Genomic DNA, 16,920 nt, shown 5'->3' with positions numbered 1-16,920 from the left:
AATAGTCAGGTAGTTTTAATTTACCACTGGTTCGGAATGCCGTTCCTACCGAGAAGAACCAGCAAGAAACTCGGCGGTTGCTCTTTTTAATTTTTCAATTTACAATGTTATTATACCGTACTATACAAGCCATTGCAGCCCCGTGCATTGCTGGAGCGAGTCAAATCCAAGCTTTTTTATCGTTTACATAGTCTGCGATTGTATAATATGCTTTTTTTAGGAGCATACTTTTAACACATTTTTTTAAACTTGTGTAAAGGCAAGGATGGATGAGTATTGAGTGCACGCCACTGCGTATGAGGTATACATGCAATACACATACAATAACTATGTTATATGTTTCTTTCTTCATGCCAGTAGATACAAGTAGATTTTTGGTTAAAGCCGCATGCAATTATGTTTATTTTCGCATATTTCTACCCCCCTCCAGCGGCCGCGTCGAACGTTACCCCCCCTCCCGTTAAAAGGAAGAGGGGGAGGCCAAGGATCGACAAGACAAGCCCAGAATACTTGGCCAACTTGGCGGCTAGGAAACAGGCAAGAGAAATGGGTAAGAAAGACAGAATTTCGCCTTTTTATGCGGCATCTAATGACATACCATACTATTTTTCATTTTTATTTAAAGAATATTAGCCATGTTAAATGACTAATATTCCCTTTCCTCTCCAACTAAGCGTCAAGCTTGTGCTAGGAGTAGGTACGACAATAGTGCAACGGGCGGGGTTTGAATCGTCGACCTTTCGGTTTTCAGTCCACTCCTTTACCGGTTGGAGTAAAAAAATAAAGTCCCGCAAATTGCTAATGCGCGTGGCCGCCATTTTAGTGACGTCAGCACTAGACTGAAGTTTCGAGTTGATGGTATATATTTTTATTTTATTTCGGCTGACGTCAAAATTACGTCATTTCGATGTTAATGAGACATGGTACCTGTCTTCGTTTTTCACCTTTTAATTTCACCTTGTATTTATAATAGCCTCAGTTTTCGAAATTCAAGAACTGTTACAAAATTTTAATATTTAATTCCCAGCCGCAGTTATGAATAACCGACCGGATACAGGGGAAAAGCGCAAGCGTGGACGTCCACGCGTGGACAAGACTAGCCCAGAATACTTAGCTAGGAAACGGGCTAGGGAAATGGGTGAGTTTTTCGTTTATTCAAAAAAGGGCCCAAAAACTGGTGTTCTCTATTGCATGTTGTCTTTAAAAAAAATTATATTCTGACTAGCTTATGCTCGCGACTTCGTCCGCGTTGCCTACACAAATTTCAAACACCTATTTCACCCCCTTATGGGTTGAATTTTCAAAAATCCTATCTTAGCGGATGTCTACGTCATAATAGCTATCTGCATGCCAAATTTCAGCCCGATCCGTCCAGTAGTTTGAGCTGTGCGTTGATAGATCAGTCAGTCAGTCAACTTTTCGTTTTCTATTATTTAGTTTCTATTCTATTCATAAAATAATGAGTTTTATTTTATACCCAGAAGCACTGGAAAAGAAGGCCAAGAGGGAATACAGAAGGCGCGCCACAGGCGGTAAGTAGTATGCTATATCTACTTTGGGTTATTCACAAAAACTATGTATATAAAGCCGGATATTGACTTGTACCGTTTGTTTATAATTGGGTATTTGCCTACTTTTGAATTTGATAAATATTATTACTTTATTATAAACTAGGATAAAAATAATGACGTACACTGAAAAAAATATTAAAATCCAACAAACATTTACAAAGTTACAGGCATTTTAATTTTGGAGTGGGAGGGTCTTCTATCCCTTTCTCGCAAAACGAAAATTTGTATGAAACCGCACGAAGCTACGCTACTATGGCATTAGTAGGTGTGACGTCAAACTGCTGTATCGCTATCTCTGTCTAATCAGAAATATTTAAATGCTTATAACTTTTTTGTTATTTGTTTGATTTAATTAGTTTTTTAGTTTACTTCATTATTTTTATTCTAGTTTATAATAAAGTAATAAAAAAATTGGAGTCAAATACCCAATTACAAAAACTCGACACATTACACCAAAATGTTGCAAGTCCAGCTTTACGATTAAAGTAAGAACAGTACGCTTAGTACGAGATTTTATGTCTCACCCACGTTGATAGTGTTCGAGTGTCGAAACACTTCCGCGTTATAGTAAACTGGCACTTAACTGCCTTGTTTCAAAGCTCAAGTTTGTCTACACATCTACAGCCAGCGCTCCAAGCGGAAACGTTGCGAAATTAAAATCGGTGGCATTGAATTTTTGACTTCAATTCAAGGCTATTAAGGTCCATTTTACTTTGACCTTATTGTGTTTCGACTCTCGAATTCTGGCAAGGTTATTGAGACGTAAAATCTTATACTAACCGCCGTACTCAGAGTCACTAATCGTTGCTTAGGATTGAGTTAAAACGAGACAGATTTATGTGAAAGATATAGCTCTGTCTCGTTTTAACTAAACTTAAGTAACGATTAACCGACTCTGAGTACGGCTGTAAGGGTGAGATCTATCTATCTCTCACATAAATCTGTCCCGTTTTAACTCAATAAGTCTGAGCAAAGTCGAAAGTGCGCTCGGTAGATCTCAGCCTAAGCGTACGGGAATGACTTTCCGCCGTTTTGTGACGTCATAAAGCCAGGCAATGTTAATGAATACTAAAGAAATTATATAATAAGTTGTTTATTTTGCTAACACCAATGTATTGGTCTTTCATTAACACTAACTCACTCACTATTCATTGTGCTTAGTATGGGATTTTGCATTTCACCAACGTTGATAGAATTAGAGCGTCGAAACTCACAGTAAATAGACCTAAGCATCCTTTTTTAGGGTTCCGTACCTCAAAAGGAAAAACAGAACCCTTATTCCAGCCAAACTTCATTATTCTAGGTCAACGGCAAGTAACCTGTTGCTTTCTTGACAGACCGACAACAAAGTGATCCTATAAGGGTTCCATTTTTTCCTTTTGAGATACGGAACCCTAAAAACGGTACCACCGATTTTAGGTGGTATGGAGAATTTCGCAAGGTTTGCGCTTGGAACACTGGCGCTACGTGTTTAGACGAACTTGTGCAAAGTCAAAGTCAAAGTCAAATGATTCAAAATACGTAATAAATTACTCTTTTCGATTGTCAGTTGTTGGATTTGTAAGATATAGTGGTGATAATTATTTCGCAAACTTAAAACTAAATCTACGAGGGTTCCAAACGCGCTCAAGTCTGAGAAGAGCCCACAACAAACTCAGCCAAATCATTTTATTATTAAGCTTTAAAACAAGCCAGTTAAAGTCCATTTTACTTTAACGCTGAATTGTTTCGATACTCGAATTCTGTCAACATCAGCTGTAAAATCTCATGCTAAGGTTATAGACGTCGAGCTCACCTTATGTATATAATCACGCTTGTAAAGTAAAAAAAACTTATTTTTTTAAAAGAAAAGATGAAAATATAAGTTTTGAGTACGTGGTTTTGTATCCATTAGCCTAAAAATATAGACAGTTTGTTATCTACATTTGGAAAAAAGAAAAATCTTTATTAAAAAAAATTAGGTTTTTTCTTTGTAAAAAAAAGCGAATTATTTTTTTATGAAAAAAATCTGAACGAGTTGATTTTAAAGCATAATTACTAATTAGCAATGATTATTAATTTAAAAATGAATATTACTTTTAGATTTTATAAATACTTATACATTTTTTTCAAAATTTATTTTAAAAATATAGATTAAAAAGAATTGTTTTCCGAATAGCGCAAATCGTGAAAACGTCAAATGCGATACCCTCGAACTCGACGTCGTCGCGTGTTGTAAAAAAAATGCCGTCGAATAAGATGGTCACTATGAGAAAAGTGGTCCAGAAAGTCCCCCCAAAAGTGGCCCAGAAAGTTTCTCAAAAAGTGGCTCAGAAAGTTTCCCAAAAAGTGGCTCAGAAAGTTTCCCAAAAAGTGGTCCAGAAAATTCCTCAAAAAGTGGCCCAAAAAGTTACCCAAAAAGCGGTCCAGAAAGTTCCCCAAAAAGTGGTCCAGAAAGTTCCTCAAAAAGTGGCCCAGAAAGCGCCCCAGAAGATTGGCACGGTACGAAAAGTGGGGGATAAAAAAATTGTTATGCGACGAAACGCGAAATTTTTGAAACGTAAAGGTAAAAAAAATGTAGTTAGCTCGCATGGATGTAGAAAAAACTTTTTTTCGAATTTTTTTTTTAAATTGAGAAATACATATATATATGTTGATACGTGCATTTTGTTTAGGTTGAGAAAATTAAATGTAGTTTATGGCGCGCATGGATTATAAAAATTGTCTTTATTCCAAAAAAATATTATCGTACAAGTATTTTTATGCAATTTATTTTAAAATACATAATTTTATTAAAAAATATATTTCTATGCGAAAACGATGCTGTAATATAATAATATGGAGGTAAGTGTAGTAAAACGTAGTAGGTATGTACACTAAATTAGATAATGCATGGATGTTAGAAAATAACTTATTTTAGAATAGAATAGAATGTTTTTTTTATTCATGTAAACTTTTTACAAGTGTTTATGAATAGTCAGGTAGTTTTAATTTACCACTGGTTCGGAACGCCGTTCCCACCGAGAAGAACCAGCAAAAAACTCGGCGGTTGCTCTTTTTAATTTTTCAATTTACAATGTTATTATACCGTACTATACAAGCCATTGCAGCCCCGTGCATTGCTGGAGCGAGTCAAATCCAAGCTTTTTTATCGTTTACATAGTCTGCGACTGTATAATATGCTTTTTTTAGGAGCATACTTTTAACACATTTTTAAACTTCTGTAAAGGCAAGTCTAAAATTGCTTGTGGCATTTTATTATAAAATATTACACTCATTCCCACAAATGACTTTCGCACCTTCCAGAGGCGGAGCGCAGGAGTAGCTAGCTTATTTTTGTTTCTAGTTTGCCTATCATGGAGATCACTGATTTTTTTGTAACTGTGAATGTTTTGTCGTACAAAAATTATATTATTGTAAATATATTGGGATTTTAGAAAATACACATTAATTTGAAAATCTTACTGTGCATTTATTTGTTTGTAAGTTGATGTAAAAATTGTAATTTAGTCTGTGGTGCATGGGCATAGTTTTTTTTTTTTTTAATAAAACCTTTTTCTATGTTAGAATTTCGGATTATATTGTATTATGTACTTTTATTGGTGAAAGAATTAGATATTATAAGGAATTGACGCTTTGCTTGGGTGTCGCATGTTGAAGAAAAAAAAAATTTACTTACTTTCTTTTTTTATAGAATAGGTACTGTAAGACGCCTCTAACTATTCATCCCATTGAGGTATAGGTTTTTTGAAAAATCCTGTGGGAACTCTTTGATTCTCCAGGATAAAAAAATTGCCCATGCCCCATATCCATCCTCGGGATGCAAGTTGCATTGTACCCATAGAGCAGAAACAAAGAGGAGATGTTGTATTAAGATTTCCCTATGAAATAAAATAAATAAATAAATAAATAAAATCTTTTTATTAAAAGCATCTATGGCTCAATTTGTTAGTAGACAGATTTACTGAAATATCGAGTGACATTTTGCGGGGTGAGGGGTTGTGGAACGCCGCCCACTTCTCAATTTTCCATCTGCGGGTTAGTAGCAAAACTACTCGCTTAGCGACCTAACATCGATATATTGATGTCACTACATAGTTCAGCTATCTCACACTAGATGTCAATAAGTGTAGAAATTACGTATAAAATTACTTACAAATGAAATGTGATACCATTCATAGCATCAGAACGTCTGTCTGAATAACTTTGACACGATAAAACACAACACTTCATCCTTTTGTTCTTAAAAACGCGAAAACACACCGATAATACGAGTCTCAATATATGTGAACCTGACGAACGCAGACAGCATACTAACTAAGGCCCCGCCCACAGTGATGACGTCAGGACCTAGTTGAAAATCACAGTGCACAGTTGCTTAGGCCAACTCCTCTTCGTTTCTGCTCTGTGATTGTACCCAATTTCATCAAAATCGATTGAACGGCCCATCCGTTTTGGATCCTCCATCCATCCATTCCCATCCTTTGAAAAACCAGCAGACACACTTCCGCATTTATAATATTAGTAGAATAAAAGAAATGCCCGCGACTTCGTTTGCGTCGATTTAGGTTTTAAAAAATCCCTTGGAAACTCGCCGATTTTCCGGGATAAAAAGCAGTCTATGTCACTCTCCAGGTCTTTATCTATACCCATGCAAAAAATCACGTCAATCTGTTGCACCGTTGCGACGTGATTGAAGTACAAACTAACAAACAAGCACACTTTCGCATTTATAATAAGGGTACTGATTGGCGCCGATTCTGTTATCTTTCTCTAAACTAAAAGAGATTGCCCATTTTCTTAGGAGCTTTGGGCCCCCCCTAATATAATTGTTATGTCACCATGGTTTTAATTTTATTTTGTAGACAAATAATTAACTCTTTATATTCTGCAAACGATTTCTATTTATTCACCCTGGTTATAAAGAAATCTTAATTTTTATATTGCTGATATTGTGGCTAATTCCGTTGTACACAATCTCTAAACTAAACTAAAATGGCACGTCTGAATCTATTGTTATCCCTTTCATAACGTTGCTTGCGGAACAGGATGGCACTAGATTTAGACCTGTTAATTTAGTTTAGTTTAGAGATAGTGTACAAGAGAATCGGCCCCAATGAGGTTATATTTAATTAATACTTATTCAAAATAAATGCATGTTTACGATTCTTACTGTAATTGTGAATATTTTCAATAATAGAGTGAAAAAAAGTCGTTATAAAACATAATCGTAAAAAAATAACACATTTAAAAAATAATAATTTAAGTTTTGACACGACGCCACAAAAGAGGGCCCGTTCACGGGCGATCTCCTTTAGAGTATCTGCATCTTTTTCCATTTAATATTGCTAAAACGGTACAGAACATGAATTTTACATTTGAGGATTCTAAATTTTAGTGCACGCTACAAATTTAATTTAAATTTTTTTTTTAAAGAATATTAGCCATGTTAAATGACTAACATTCCCCTTTCCTCTCCAACTAAGCGTCAAGCTTGTGCTAGGAGTAGGTACGACAATAGTGCAACGGGCGGGGTTTGAACCGTCGACCTTTCGGTTTTCACTCCACTCTTATACCGGTTGAGCTATTGAGGCTCAATAAATAAATTAATAATAATTAAACAATAGGCTCGCGACTGGCTGCTAAAGTCACGAACTAGGTTTGACAGCTCTAAATTAAATTTTAAACTGTCAAACTTTGTCTGTCCTTTTCATGTTACATTAGTAAGAAGAGGATGCGAATACTCTATTTCAAATAATATTTTCAAAACGAAATTGAAGCTCTTTTATTTATCCACCATGTGTTTATTTATTTATTTTCACTTTTTATTCCACTTATCTGTCGTCTATTCCTCTCTTATTTACTGTTGTATTTATATATATATATATATATATATACATACGTATATTATGTATATTTACTTTATTTAATTAGTACACCCCTTCCGCTTTCTTTCATTTTTATAATGTCCTGTACCCTAAGGTTGGCTGGAAGAGATCGCTATTTTAGCGATAAGGCCGCCTATTGTACATGCTATCTTTGTTATATGTCTATTGTTTTGGTTTTGGTGTACAATAAAGCATATTTTACTTTACTTTACTTTACTTTACTCTAAAATTTACTTGTGATAATCGGTACCATTGTCTGTCCTTTTCATATTACATTAGTAAGAAGAGGATGCGAATACTCTAAAATTTAGTTGTGCTCAAAATCAGTACCATTGTCTGTCCTTTTCATATTACATTAGTAAGAAGAGGATGCGAATACTCTAAAATTTAGTTGTGCTCAAAATCAGTATCATTGTCTGTCCTTTTCATATTACATTAGTAAGAAGAGGATGCGAATACTCTGAAATTTAGTTGTGCTCAAAATCAGTACCATTGTCTGTCCTTTTCATATTACATTAGTAAGAAGAGGATGCGAATACTCTGAAATTTAGTTGTGCTCAAAATCAGTACCATTGTCTGTCCTTTTCATATTACATTAGTAAGAAGAGGATGCGAATACTCTGAAATTTAGTTGTGCTCAAAATCAGTACCATTGTCTGCCCTTTTCATATTACATTAGTAAGAAGAGGATGCGAATACTCTGAAATTTAGTTGTGCTCAAAATCAGTACCATTGTCTGTCCTTTTCATATTACATTAGTAAGAAGAGGATGCGAATACTCTGAAATTTAGTTGTGCTCAAAATCAGTACCATTGTCTGTCCTTTTCATATTACATTAGTAAGAAGAGGATGCGAATACTCTGAAATTTAGTTGTGCTCAAAATCAGTACCATTGTCTGCCCTTTTCATATTACATTAGTAAGAAGAGGATGCGAATACTCTGAAATTTAGTTGTGCTCAAAATCAGTACCATTGTCTGTCCTTTTCATATTACATTAGTAAGAAGAGGATGCGAATACTCTGAAATTTAGTTGTGCTCAAAATCAGTACCATTGTCTGTCCTTTTCATATAACATTAGTAAGAAGAGGATGCGAATACTCTGAAATTTAGTTGTGCTCAAAATCAGTACCATTGTCTGTCCTTTTCATATTACATTAGTAAGAAGAGGATGCGAATACTCTAAAATTTAGTTGTGCTCAAAATCAGTACCATTGTCTGTCCTTTTCATATTAAATTAGTAAGAAGAGGATGCGAATACTCTAAAATTTAGGTGTGCTCAGAATCAGTACCATTGGTTATATTTTACGATAGATTCGGCCGCATCGTCGTCGGCCGGCGAGTCCACGCCGCGCGTCAAACGCAAATACACCAAAAGGACTCCGAGTGCTAAGAAAGATGCCGTACGTACTTTGTTCTTTGTATCACCCACTGCGCAAGTTCAAGGTCGGTGACCTTTTGACATGACACCGATTTTAGCTGTTTCACTTCGATTGCGAGGAAATGAAACACTGAAACGCGACTGCGACCTGTGGGTGAGCTCTATCTCATACTTCACCTCTAGGTTAGGTCAGTCAGTCAGTCAGTCACCTTTTCCTTTTATATAATTACTAGCTGATGTCCGCGACTTTGTCCGCGTGGAATTAGGTTTTTAATAATCCCGTGGGAACTCTTTGATTTTCCGGGATAAAAAGTAGCCTATGTCCCTTTCCAGGTCGTTTTATCTATACCCATGGAAAAAATCACGTCAATCCGTTGCACCGTTGCGACGTGATTGAAGGACAAACCAATAAACCAACAAACAAACACACTTTCGTATTTATGATAAGGGTACTAATGTAGACTAGGTGTCGCCCGCGACTTTGTCCGTCACCCGTGCGAACTGTCTTTTCGCGTGGATTTTACAAAAAAATTTCATACAAACTTTATCTTGACAATAACGAATACAAAAAAAAAAAAGTTAAAAATGCTGTGTCAAAAATAATAAAACTTGTGTAAATCCATAGGCGGGCAATCCGGAGCGAGTAAAGGGCAAACGAGGAAGACCGAGGAAGATTGTAGCAGACCAACGACAGCCGCCGCAAGGAAGTAAGCAGATTTTATTTTTATAATTTTTTTTTTTTTTTTATATTTTTTTATTTTTATTTTTGTTTATTTGAAAGTAATCAACAGCGTAAATACATAATTATTATTTAAATTTAAATCTAGGTATAACAGAAGGCCAAAAGAGATTACTTAAAATTATAATTAAACTATTTTAACAGAATAGAGTTAGAATAAATGTAGGTATATACAATAATAAAATAAAATTACAACAGTGTGTGTATGACTTTTAACCGCAGTCAGCTTTTAGAGCCTGGAGCTGGAGCTGTCTGATGACGAGGATGAGGATGATGATGAGGAACTGCCTGTGGAAAAAAACACATAAGTAACTTCATGAAGGGGTATAGGGGGTTACTTCACGAAGGGGTATAACGTGTTTATAGGGGTATAGGGGGTTACTTCACGAAGGGGTATAACGTGTTTATAAGGGTATAGGGGGTTACTTCACGAAGGGGTATAACGTGTTTATAAGGGTATAGGGGGTTACTTCACGAAGGGGTATAACGTGTTTATAGGGGTATAGGGGGTATAAGCAGACCAGAATCTCATGAAATGAAATTCCAAAGTTAGCGCTACTGTACTCTGTGAATATCCTATGTATTAGTCCTTATCCTTCAGAGCCTCAATAGCTCAACGGGTAAAGGAGTGGACTGAAAACCGAAAGGTCGACGGTTCAAACCCCGCCCGTTGCACTATTGTCGTACCTACTCCTAGCACAAGCTTGACGCTTAGTTGGAGAGGAAAAGGGAATATTAGTCATTTAACATGGCTAATATATTTAAAAAAAAACCTACACTTCAAGCTGATAGCTGATAGAAGTTTGTGATATGTATGTTCACTCAGTACTGAAGCGACTGTTAATGCCATCTAGTAGCGACATTTTGCAGCTATCGAAACTTCAGTGTAGTTTTAGTTTAGTTAACTACGTAACCTCGGGCCCACGTGCCTAGTTTGCCTTAGGTATAATCTGCCTTTGTACGGAACCGTTAAAACAAGGCACGTCTCGTTGTGTTGTGATCAGTGGGTGTGTTTCAGAGATCCGCGTGCGCAACAACCTGATGCCGCTCAACGCGGAACCCATCACCGTGGACAGTGACGACGAACCCGATCTGGGTGAGTTTCCAACCAAACTTGAGCCTCAATAGCACAACCGGTAAAGGAGTGGACTGAAAACCGAAAGGTCGTCGGTTCAAACCCCGCCCATTGCACTATTGTCGTACCTACTCCTAGCACAAGCTTGACGCTTAGTTGGAGAGGAAAGGGGAATATTAGTCATTTAACATGGCTAATATTCTAAAAAAAAAAAAAAAAAAACTAAGTAGAATCATCATCATCAACCGATAGACGTCCACTGCTAGACATAGGTCCCTTGTACGGACTTCCACACGCCACAGTCTTGCGCCGCCGCCATCCAGCGGCTCCCTGCGACTCGTCTGATGTCGTCCGTCCACCTAGTGGGGGTCTTCCAACACTGGTTCTGACATATGGATCCAAGACATGGTCGCTAACTATGGGCCTCATAAGAAAGAGGCCCACTGTTGAGCACGGGTCTCCTCTTAGAACGAGGGGTTTAGGTCATAGCCTGCCACGCTGGCCCAATGCGGATTGGCAGACTTTACACACCATTGAGAACATAATGGAGAACTCTCAGGCATGCAGGTTACCTCACGATGTTTTCCTTCACCGTTAAAGCAATTAGTTTAATACAATTTTTAAGTTGTTTAATAAAACCGGTCAAGTGCGAGTCGTACGAACGCGAAAAGTTCCACAGCATCGTACAAGATACAAAACTTTTACGTGCAAGTTAATGACGGACAGCGCCATCTACATGTGATTTAGTAAACTACTAGAAAATTAGCTGTACTTACCATACGATGTATAAACTCTTCCATTTAAAAAAACCGGCCAAGTGCGAGTCGGGCTCGCGCAATGAGGGTTCCGTACTACAGTCGTATTTTTTCGACATTTTGCACGATAATTCAAAAACTATGATGCATAAAAATAAATAAAAATCTGTTTTAGAATGTACAGGTGAAGACCATTCATATGATACCCCACTTGATATAGTCACTCACTTCGAAAGTTGAAAATACTAATTATTAGTTCATGACCACAATTTAATTTTTTTTGTGTGATCTAACTCTAAATTCACGGTTTTCAGATGTTTCCCCTAATGCCACCTATAAGATCTACCTACCTGCCAAATTTCATGATTCTAGGTCAACGGGAAGTACCCTGTAGGTTTCTAAAGTGATCCAATAAGGGTTCCGTTTTTCCCTTTGAGGTACGGAACCCTAAAAACTGATGATATTATGTATGTTTAACTTATTTGCAGGATCGCCGAGCCAAGCATCGGACTCCCTCAGTCTGGACGAAAACCTGCGTGCCCTTAGACATATACATGAGAAATACGCCAATATCGATAAGGTTAGTGATCTATATCCTTACTCATATTATAATTTTTTTAAATAGAGATAGCGAGCAAACGAGCAGGCGGGTCACCTGATGTTAAGTGATTACCGCCGCCCATGAACATTTGCAGCACCAGAGGAACCGCCGATGCGTTGCCGGCCTTTTAGGAATTTGTTGGTCCGCCCCTTGAATAACCCTATGTTGTAATCTAGTGGGAACACCGCTGATGGGAGTTGGTTCCACAGTTAGCATGTGCGTGGAAAGAAGGATCTGGCACATCGGACGGACACCCAGGTGGTGAGGGAGAAATTCCTTACGGTGGCGCGCGGTGCGGTTGTAGAAAAGAGAGGGTGGAATGAGGTCAAAAAGCTCTTCAGAGCACTCCCCATTATAAAGGCGAATTTATGCGAAATTGTGTCTGTCTCTCTGTCTGCTAGATTTCCACGGTCCAACAGGTTAAACGATTTTGATGAAAGGAGACGGTCCACTTTGGGTGTACTCTTGTACCCTATACCGTGAAAAGTGAAAAATATAGAGTGTTCATTAAAAATAATATAAATCAGAAAGTCATAATAAATAAATTGCTAAAATAAAAATGTAATTTCAAGTTTTTCGATACTGCTTACGACACTTACAAGATGGCGTCCTTCAAGCCATGATACGTCAAATATTCGTGAAAATGACGAATGTTTTGTTTATTAGGGTTAAATCTTACATTTTGTTGGTAGGATGACCTCTATGGAGCCCATTTATTGGCGGCGCAATTCAAAAAACCACCGAGGAAAATTCAAATAACACGCCAAATATTCGTAAAAACGACGAATGTTTTGTTTATTAGGGTTAAAATCTTTCATTTTGTTCGTAGGATGACCTCTATGGAGCTCATTTACAAAAAACCACCGATGAAAGATTCAAATAACACGCCAAATATTCGTAAAACCGACGAATGTTTTGTTTATTAGAGTTAAAATCTTTCATTTTGTTCGTAGGATGACCTCTATGGAGCTCATTTGTTGGCGGCGCAATTCAAAAAACCACCGATGGACCAAGTGCAGAGACTGAACAAAGACGAAAGTGACGAAGTTTTATCCATTAGGAGCTCAGAGGGTAAGTGATAAAATCATTGACTTAATATTACTTCGTATGGACAGGGTTATTGAACAAAAATAGTGGCACCGACTCATTGGTGCTTATGCACCAATGCAACCTCAGTGACGTCTGGATTTCAAACGGGTCGTTCATTAGTATCTATAAGAGGTGGCGCGACGAATTACAACCCGGGTATCTTTAAAACAAGAGTGAATAGGCATCTTCTAGGTAAACGCGTCCCATCTTAGGCCACATCATCACTTCCCATTAGGTGTGATTGTGGTCAAGCGTACACCTATAATGAATTTAAAAAAATAAATAAAATTTACTTGGTTTCTAAACCGTGAAAAATTTTGTTCGCTTCACCATATCTTGTCATTTATATCGATGTTCGTAGATAAGAATTCTGATTCTGATTCTGAGGGCTATGTCAAAAATACATTATTTCTTAGGAACACAGAGAATTCAACCTCAAGAGTAGGCATATACAAGGTTGTGCATGAAAACAAAATCGTAAAATGTCGGCGGGAGACAGGGGAGAATGCTTTGTTGTGATTGGTGGACTCAAAAGTCACGTGATCAAGACAATCTGCGGAATGAGGGTACCGAATGGGCGTGGGCAGACTTTTATGCTAAGCAAGAGTTGGTGCCATATTGTTTGGTCAATAACCCTGTCCATAGAAAGAAAGAAAGAAAGAAAAGACGTTTATTAATACAAATTATGCCACACATCACAACTTAAAGCTAAGAGCTGGTTGTTCCGGCGCTTCTTCCACCTGAGAACAAGCAAAAGAAGCGCCGGAACAAACTGTTATATTGTGTGGCACAACCCGAAAAAAGGGTCCCAGCTCAGCAGTGAAAAGCAGCTCAGCCCATACGAAGCAGTGTTTCCATGTACACGGTAATTTTCGTAGATGCCCCGTAATTCAGCCCTAATCTACCGTCAAGGTAATATGGCCATTTCCTTGACCGTGTCACCGTAATACAAAATCACGTTAAAAATTCATAATATACTGCGTAATACGAGTACGAATCTCAGTCACCTAAGCATATTTCGTAATAGCAACATTTCTCTTGCTCTCGGTTTAAGCATCAAATCTCAGCAATCTATTTTCGTCCTTATTCAAGCAATTAGGAAGGAGTAAAATGTAAAACTAATGAGATTTAACAAAATATTAATATCGATAAATCCGTATAATGAAAAAGATATTGCTATGCTAGGAGAGTCAGATTCAGAATATTAATAATGGGGCCGATTCTCTAGTACACAATCTCTAAACTAAACTAAATTAACAGGTCTAAATCTAGTGCCATCCTTTTCCGCAAGCAACATTATGAAAGGGATAGCAATAGGTTTAGGCGTGACATTTTAGTTTAGTTTAGAGATTGTGTACAATGGAATTAGCCACAATAGTTGATTAAAAAGCAAATTCGTGACGTTTTTTCTTTTAAAAATGACACGGTAATTTACACGGTATTCTTTTAGGTAATCCACCGTAATTTAATCTAGAAACACCGTAATTTTAACCCTTGAACACGGTAATTCTCGATTTACATATGGAAACACTGATACGAAGTAATATATAAGTCACTGTCTACGAAACGTTGTTTTATAGACATGTGTCCGCTATAGCTTAACTTAACTGAAAACCGCTGCCGTGCCTATAGCGTACCGTAGCGTTATTGTCGTAGCTAGCAACGGTGGTTATGACGAACCACCTGACAACGCAACGCTGCCAACTGGCAACTGACAATGCATTGTTTGGTTTTTTGGTAACTAGAAACGCAATAATTATGCCTTCTCTTTCTTTCTTTCACTGAAAGCTGAGAAAGAGCGGTTATTGGCTACCGGCTTAGTAACTAAGAACTTGGTAAACCAAAGCCGACCTTATCTCTATTACGCTAAGGCTTAACTATACAAACACTACACTTTGATTACCATTACACTTTGATCTATCATTCTAAATACAGTTAGCCTTAGAGTAATAGAGATAAGGTCCTCTTTGGTTTATCAATCTTCATGAAATGTTTTTGGTTAACTGGACTGTGGCAAACTATTCGTGCAGGCGTCCACTATAGTTTGACCTATGTCAATGATCAAATTAAACTTTACTGCTATGAACTTAAGGTTGTGATTACTTCACGATATTCATGAAAGTAAAATTGGTTTTATTTTAGTGAATATGCGCGCGCTAGCTATACAGACGGTATTGATACGGCAGCTAGCTTAGTTACTACTACAGAAACCGCTGCGCGTTGCGCATATTAAATTAGTTGAAACACAACTCTTATACCGATATTCGGCAACGGTTAACAATATCGGTATTGAAACTAAGTAACTGTTGATTAACCGTTGCCGTAAATAGCCAATAACGCCCATCTTTATTGTTTTATAATGTTTGACAGGAGGAGCGTCAGTGAAGGAGCTGGATGCTCCCGTGGAGAAGTTGGAAGATAGTTCCAACTCAGACTCTGGCAGCAATAGCTCGGGATCGGGTAAGATATTTGAACTTCATTTTGACTACATCAAAAATAAATTATTTCTCAGTGATTATTAAATAGAGGGTCTTCCAGAATACGTAAATTCCACGTCCTTTGTTTGGTTTTAAGTGTAATAACCATTTTAAATTATCGATTAAACTAAAAAAAGCACGTCAAATGATTGTGACGTCACACACCGGTATTTCATAGAATGTCGCATACTAAGCGCGCGTTTTGACGTTTGATAAAAAGTTACTGATTTGACTAGTTGTCTAATACCGTATTGTAATGACTGTTTTCCCGAAGCGAAATGATTTTGTCGTGGTTAATTTATTAATATTCACCACAGAGTACTAAATACATAGTAGTGATGTAACAAATATTTAAATTCGCATTCGCGGATATTCGCATATTATTGCATATTCGCATTCGCGGGTATTCGCATATTTTTGCATATTCGCATTTGCGGATATTCGCATATTGGCATTCGCGGATATTCGCATATTTTTGCATATTCGCATTCGCATTCCGCGTAATTATTGCAATTTTTTTGCGATTATAAAAAAATATTGATGTGTAATAGTTGGTTAATAAAACAAAATCCATTAATTTCTTGTCTTTTTAACCGACTTCAAAAAAAGGAGGAGGTTCTCAATTCGTCGGAGTCTTTTTTAATGTAATAAAAAGTAACTTAACCTCGTAATCACATTATCAGTCTTCTCTTTATCATTTGGTATTAAGCAACCGCCGAGTTTCTTGCTGGTTCTTCTCGGTAGGAAAGGCATTCCGAACCAGTGGTAGATGCAGCTCAAGATTGTAAAAGTTTAATTGAATATTTTTTTTAAATTATTTTAACAGGATTGCCGCCAAAGTCACCAAGCCATAGACAAATGGCGCCATATTTAAACAAAAAATGAATATTCGCATTCGCGAATTTTGGCAGCAGATATTCGCATTCGCATTCGCAAATGTCCAAAATATGACATTCGTTACATCACTAATACATAGGATATTCACAGAGTACAGTGTTGCTAACTTTGGAATTTCATTTCATGAGATTCTGGTCTGCTTATACCCCCTATACCCCTATAAATACGTTATACCCCTTCGTGAAGTAACCTTCTATACCCCTTCATGAAGTTACCTATGTGTTTTTTTCCACAGGCAGTTCCTCATCATCATCCTCTTCCTCGTCATCAGACAGCTCCAGCTCCTCAGACAGTTCTGACAGCGAGTCTGATGATGAAGGGAAACAAAAGAATCAGGACCCACCTTCCGTCACCAACCCCGAGGAAGACAGGTAATCTAAATATATAAGAGGAAAGGGTGTCTGACTGACTGATCTATCTACGCACAGCTCAAACTACTGGACGGATCGGGCTGAAATTTGGCATGCAGA

The 16,920-nt window shown here is 37.2% G+C and overlaps 1 protein-coding gene across 7 annotated transcripts in view; it reads left to right on the top strand.

The window, feature by feature from the left end:
• The window catches only part of LOC117995086 (uncharacterized), a 32,894-nt gene that overhangs the window by 4,449 nt on the left and 11,525 nt on the right, over window positions 1-16,920 (top strand). For 2 of the 7 annotated variants that reach the window (XM_069508378.1, XM_069508380.1), the window contains exons 4-14: window positions 431-550; window positions 1,028-1,138; window positions 1,482-1,532; window positions 3,730-4,116; window positions 8,751-8,839; window positions 9,443-9,524; window positions 10,575-10,652; window positions 11,875-11,966; window positions 12,941-13,058; window positions 15,447-15,536; window positions 16,686-16,821. In XM_069508378.1, coding sequence (XP_069364479.1) covers window positions 431-550; window positions 1,028-1,138; window positions 1,482-1,532; window positions 3,730-4,116; window positions 8,751-8,839; window positions 9,443-9,524; window positions 10,575-10,652; window positions 11,875-11,966; window positions 12,941-13,058; window positions 15,447-15,536; window positions 16,686-16,821 — 1,354 coding nt within the window. The remainder of the gene's footprint in view (window positions 1-430; window positions 551-1,027; window positions 1,139-1,481; window positions 1,533-3,729; window positions 4,117-8,750; window positions 8,840-9,442; window positions 9,525-10,574; window positions 10,653-11,874; window positions 11,967-12,940; window positions 13,059-15,446; window positions 15,537-16,685; window positions 16,822-16,920) is intronic. The other 5 variants (XM_069508379.1, XM_069508382.1, XM_069508381.1 and 2 more) reach the window with 5 other exon arrangements.

Source organism: Maniola hyperantus, chromosome 28 (genome assembly GCF_902806685.2).
Source record: "Maniola hyperantus chromosome 28, iAphHyp1.2, whole genome shotgun sequence".
Lineage (NCBI taxonomy): Eukaryota > Metazoa > Arthropoda > Insecta > Lepidoptera > Nymphalidae > Maniola > Maniola hyperantus.
The sequence above is the reverse complement of the archived record's forward strand: the minus strand, read 5'-3'. Positions and strand labels throughout refer to the sequence as shown.